The 5909-nt window shown below is 35.8% G+C and overlaps 1 protein-coding gene across 1 annotated transcript; it reads right to left on the bottom strand.

The window, feature by feature from the left end:
* Window positions 1-1137: 1137 nt before the first annotated feature.
* LOC137013295 (probable G-protein coupled receptor 34) lies at window positions 1138-2106 on the bottom strand. Its single transcript, XM_067376977.1, has one exon. The coding sequence runs from the start codon at window positions 2104-2106 to the stop codon at window positions 1138-1140; it is 969 nt and encodes a 322-aa protein (XP_067233078.1).
* Window positions 2107-5909: the final 3803 nt, after the last annotated feature.

The following is a 5909-nucleotide window of genomic DNA, read 5'->3' as shown; positions in this document are numbered from 1 at the left end:
AAGATCTACAGTGGTGTTGAATACAGAGGATTATCATGAGAAGATACACTTCTCAATGACAATAACACACATGAAAGGTTGAAACATGATCACACTGGCAAATATAAGAAACATTTTATCAGTTGTTTGCTTGGTAATACAAATTATCCATTTGTTACCAATATCCAATTAAAAGAGAAGACAGCACACACTATACCTTCATTTTGACTCTTTTGAGTCAACCTTTTACAAAAATATTAATTAATAAAAATTAATTAATAAAAATTAATACAATTGTTAGGCTTAGTGCTAATTCGGTTTATGTTGCTGTCTTATTCAATTTACATTGTTGTAATTACTCTTCTATTCCAATAGTTTAATGTCTGTATTTTTTTATCACACTCTAGCTGTCACAAACTGATGTGGTAGTTCACAAGACTGAAGACAATGTAGATCAGTTACTAACTTTCTTTAATAGACATGAAGATAATACATAGATGAAGGCACAGAGAATTATGTATATTAATATGGTCTTAAAATATTATATATGAAGTATGTTGTAGATTACTAGTAGCGACAACTAAGACAATTGAATATAATGGGAAATATACTTTACAGGAGTAAAGTGTGACAAACTGTAACACGTTAACTCCGGTATTTCTCATCATTGTCCATTGACTTAGTTGTATACTAATAATCTATAACATACATCATATTTACAGTTTGTGAAAAACTTTCTGCTAAATATTCTATATGATGATTTAATTGTAATTTGTGGCTGCAGAATACATAAAAGCATTGAAAGCAAAGAACCACCGCTCTAGTGCAAATGATACATCTACATATTCAGTATTTACAGAAACACAAGACATGCTTAAATACACTTAGACTACCAGTCAGAGCTTTAGACAAACCTGCTCCTTTTTTATTACTACAATTTTCTGCATTTTAGAATAACAGCGAAGTGTTGCAGACAGTGTTTTTTTAGATCATATGAAACATGCCATGTGTGCCCAAACTGCCCAAACCAATAATGTACGTAATTAACAATCAAAATTAACTAAATATTTCAATTTGTTGAATCTACTAAATTTGATTAATTTAGTCATCAAAAGTAACAAATGGAAAAGTCACCCATTAAGGCTAAATTTCAGGAAGTTAGCAGTTTATGCTGATTCTCCTTCTGTTTAAAACATGCATGTTTTTAAACTTGCCCTGAATGGCACAGAGTATGGTTTTCCTGTACGCACTGGATAAGAAGTAATAGACAATTGGGTCCAGACAACTATTTAGAGCAGACAGTAGCAAAGTACTCTCATTTAATATGTGCAACAGTTGTTGGCTCTGAAGATCCCCGATTACATTCATCTGAGCCAGAATGTATGGGATTCGTATCACATGGTAAGGCAAGAAACACAAAGTAAAAATGGACTGTACCAAGAAAGTCTTAACGATGACCCTCTTTTTGCGACTCTGTGCTTTAGGGTCACCATTACCCATGGACATAGTCCTGAGTTTATTAGTGATCTTCACATAAAAACAAAAAAAGGCCACATAAAAAACAAGGAAGAGCACCATTGTTGTCAGGTTAATGATCCCACCGACGGTCCCCTTGCTGTGGAAGTGGAAGCAAACTTTGTCGCACGGATGTTTCAGGCTGTTGCTTGTCAAAAAGGGGATCATTCCGGAAATGAGGACTACCCAGACGATGTAGCTTGCCATGTGGCTCCACTTGGTCTTTTGGATGCTGAACACCCAAACAGGCTTGATGATTTTCAAGTAGCGATCCAGACTGATGAGGCTGAGGAACAGGATGCTGGAATACATGTTCAAGTAGAAGAAGATGCCCACCACCTTGCACAAGTAGAAGGGACCTACTTTGTTGTGGTAGTAAACCCGGACAGGCAAACACAAGACCAGCATAGTGTCTGCCATGGTAAGGTGTCGCATGTATACGGCCATGGAAGAGTCTGTATGCCGCCGAAGGAAAAATATGTAAAGGGTGACGGTGTTGCAGAGCAGACCGATGCAAAAGATGAAAATGTAGCCAATGGGCAAGAAGGGTGAAAGTATGCCATCATGAATCTTGCAGGATTCGTTTGTGGTTAAATTGCCTTCCTGCAACATTGTGTATACTTGCCGTCCACTGCTTCTTAAAAATCTTGACACACAGAGATAATTGGTTGTCCTATTGGAGCATAGGGGAAAACGGTCAAAGAATAGTTCGTATTTTGACAGGTTTTTACTTGATCTTTCCTATAACTTATTGAATTGCTATTGGAAAAATGTAAAGATGTCAAGAAAAGAATAGCGCTCTTACCTGTGTGAGTAGTTTGCTTGCTCTTGAGCGAGTGACTAAGTCTGTCTGTTCAGAAACTACAGCACCTATGCGGGGAATTCTGCCTGTATGTGACGTCAGACCTGGTTGCTGTGGTTGACGATGCTATTAACCCCAGCAGATATGCAGATATGTCATTGCTAGTTAAACCATGTTTCTAGAAAAGCAAAACTCACTTCCACTCTCAGAGCACAGCTAATGACCATTGCCTTATTTTTACCCCAAAACTGTGCACAGTTGAGGAATATACACTTTAGAGTTCTTTGGCTTGAACCTTAACAAAAACATTTCATCATAAAAGTTTTTTAGTAGATTTAATAAGATTAAACTAAAGAATAAAACCCTATTTTGTTAGATAACTGCAATATAAACTAGATTTTTACAATTTATGAAGAAAATATGTGTTATGTGGGTTTTCAGGGTGGTTGTTTACTGGCAGAAGTAGAAGCAGAAGTTTCTTTGATGTTTTGTTTTCACTTAGTTCCCTCTTTCAATACAAGTTTATAGGATTTTTTTCTAGTTTTATTGTCCCTGTCATTCATGTCTACTACTGCCCTTACAAAAGATTAGCAGTTTTACTGCTGTTGATCTTCATTGAACTGCTGTTGTACTGTGATTATACTTCATTATACTGCAAATCTATGGTTGTGCTTAATTATACTGCAGTTATACTACTTTGTACTGCGGTTTTACTGCAGTTGTACTTCAATATACTGCAGTTCTTTTTTGTGAGGGTGGACAAATGTCTACCATTTACCAGTAAGTACTATATCTCACTTACTAAATATAGTGTGTGTGTGTGTGTGTGTGTGTGTGTGTGTGTGTGTGTGTGTGTGTGTGTGTGTGTGTGTGTGTGTGTGTGTGTGTGTGTGTTTGTGTGTGTGTGTGTGTAGGTTTGGAATTATTAGACAAATTGACTTTCTGATCATATTTTTTTTTTTTATCAATTCCAAACCACATCAATCTTAATAACTACTATTAGGTTTGTATTTAGTCATTTATAAATGATGTATAATTGTTACAGAAGGCTGGAAGTGAAAACTCACATTCAGGTGTGCATAATTATTAGGCAGATTTTCTTTTACAGATAAAATGTGCCAAAAAAGAGATTTAACTATAAAACATCAAAAATTATTAAATGTTCATGAGAAGAATGCAATACTTTTAGTCTCCAGCACCACCATTTTCCAGAACTGTAACCTACCTGGAGTCTCCAGAAGTGCAAGCGGTGTCAGAATCTCAGAGACTTAGGTTAGCCAAAGAATCCTAAAAAATGACCCACACTTAATAAGACTGTTATATATATATATATATATATATATATATATATATATATATATATATATATATATATATATATATATATATATATATATATATATATATATATATATATATATATATAGTGTTTGTACATCAAACATTCCACACATTGCATTTTGTACTGTGCAAGACGACCAGCAGATGGCGCCATAGACAATGAATTATAATACATTGTGATACACTCTCTTTGATTTGAAAAACAAAAACAAAAACAAAAACAAAAAAACAGGAATTTTCTGCTTTGTTACCAGAAAGCCAAAATAACAGATCCGGCCATTCTGGAACATATTATTATATTATATGATATGATATGATATTATATTATATTATATTATATTATATTATATTATATTATATTATATTATATTATATTATATTATATTATATTATATTATATTATATTATATTATATTATATTATATTATATTATACAAACCTGATTCAAAAAAAGTTGTGACACTACAAATTGTGAATAAAAAAGGAATGCAATAATTTACAAATCTCATAAACTTATATTTTATTCACAATAGAATATAGATAACATATCAAATGTTGAAAGTGAGACATTTTGAAATGTCATGCTAAATATTGGCTCATTTTGGATTTCATGAGAGCTACACATTCCAAAAAAGTTGGGACAGGTAGCAATAAGAAGCAGGAAAAATTAAATGTGCATATAAGGAACAGCTGGAGGACCAATTTGCAACTTATTAGGTCAATTGGCAACATGATTGGGTATAAAAAGAGCCTCTCAGAGTGGAAGTGTCTCTCAGAAGTCAAGATGTGCAGAGGACCACCAATTCCCCGGCAAAAAAAAGTGGAGTAATATCAGAAATGAGTTTCTCAGAGAAGAATTGAAAAGAGTTTGAAGTTATCATCATCTACAGTGCATAATATAATCCAAAGATTCAGAGAATCTGGAGCAATCTCTGTGTGTAAGGGTCAAGGCCGGAAAACCATACTGGATGCCCATGATCTTCAGGTCCTTAGATGGCACTGCATCACATACAGGAATGCTATTTCATACCATTTAGCATTGCACTTATGGAACAGATTACCAATTACACCCTATTACTAAAATTACATTGGTATATTAAGTACCTTGGAGTAACTAGCTAAAGTGTCGTAACTAATGACATGCAGAACATACTTTCAACAAAACAATCTTTAGACTACAATCCACAATACTGCAATGTTTGATGTTTAGATATTACAGAATGTCAGAAGTTCATGTTTTATAAATCAAGAATGTCTCTAGGTTTCACCATGTGACCAGAGCGTGTAAACTAAGGGGGTTTAGCTTGCTGTTGCATATTGAAAGTGTTTTCTTTCAGTCCTCCTGTATCCACAGGTGGATCAATGGGCGTGTTCTCAGATGCTGGCTCCTTTACTTCCGACGCTATTTCCTTGGTTTCCATTAAGTGTCTGCGATTGTGGCGGAACACTTGATGATCACGGTTGCGGATAAGGTATGACCGTTGTGTGTCCGCAGGATGCAATGCAGTGGTGGGCATCCAACGGCCATTGGCTTGTTGAAACTGAACATTAACCCCTTGTGCCAATGCTGACAATGGCTGTACGTTGCGACTGCCTCTGTTTTGCTTGTTTTTGTTTCCTTTTCGCTCTCACCAGTTTGGCTGTAGCTGTTTTCCTGACATAGTTCTGGGATCTGGTGAGAGATAATGGGCTCTTTTGGATTAGATTTTCGGAGCTCTAAGCATGTGGTGCATCTTTCCACTATTTCCTCAATTTATTTGTTCATGCATGGTCAAAATAAAATATCTCTGGCTCTTTGCTTGCTTCTCTCAATTCCCATGTGTCCAGTGTGTATGCACTCTAACATTTCTTCCCCAAGCGCATGTGGAATGATGATTTTCTCACCCTTAAACAGAAGCCCTTCAATCTCTGAAATCTCATCTCTGTGATTCCAGTACTTAGCAAGGCTGGAGGGGCACTTCTTCCTCACATCAGGCCATCCAGCTTTTATGACACTTCCCAGGGAGGTAAGCTGTGATCTGTCTGTTAGCTTTCTGTTACTTACAAGCTACAACTGTGTGAATTTGTGCATCCATATCTTCATACAGTGATTCAAGTCTGTACACAATGGACTTCCTGGACAGCGCATCCACTATTGGAATGTCTTTTCCTGTACGGTGCACAATTTTGATATTGTACCTCTGTAACTGCAAGATCATTCCCTGAAGGCGTGGAGGTGCGGCTGCAGGAGGCTTTCTCAGGATGTGTTCTAAAGGTTTGTGATCTGACTCAA

The sequence above is a fragment of the Chanodichthys erythropterus genome, chromosome 22 (assembly GCF_024489055.1).
Source record: "Chanodichthys erythropterus isolate Z2021 chromosome 22, ASM2448905v1, whole genome shotgun sequence".
In the NCBI taxonomy this organism is placed as follows: domain Eukaryota; kingdom Metazoa; phylum Chordata; class Actinopteri; order Cypriniformes; family Xenocyprididae; genus Chanodichthys; species Chanodichthys erythropterus.
Note: the sequence above shows the minus strand (reverse complement) of the source record. Positions and strands in the feature narration are given on the sequence as shown.

Coding starts and splice junctions, on each gene's coding strand:
- LOC137013295 (XM_067376977.1), bottom strand. CDS start 2,106: ATGTTGCAGGAAGGCAATTTAACCACAAACGAATCCTGCAAGATTCAT.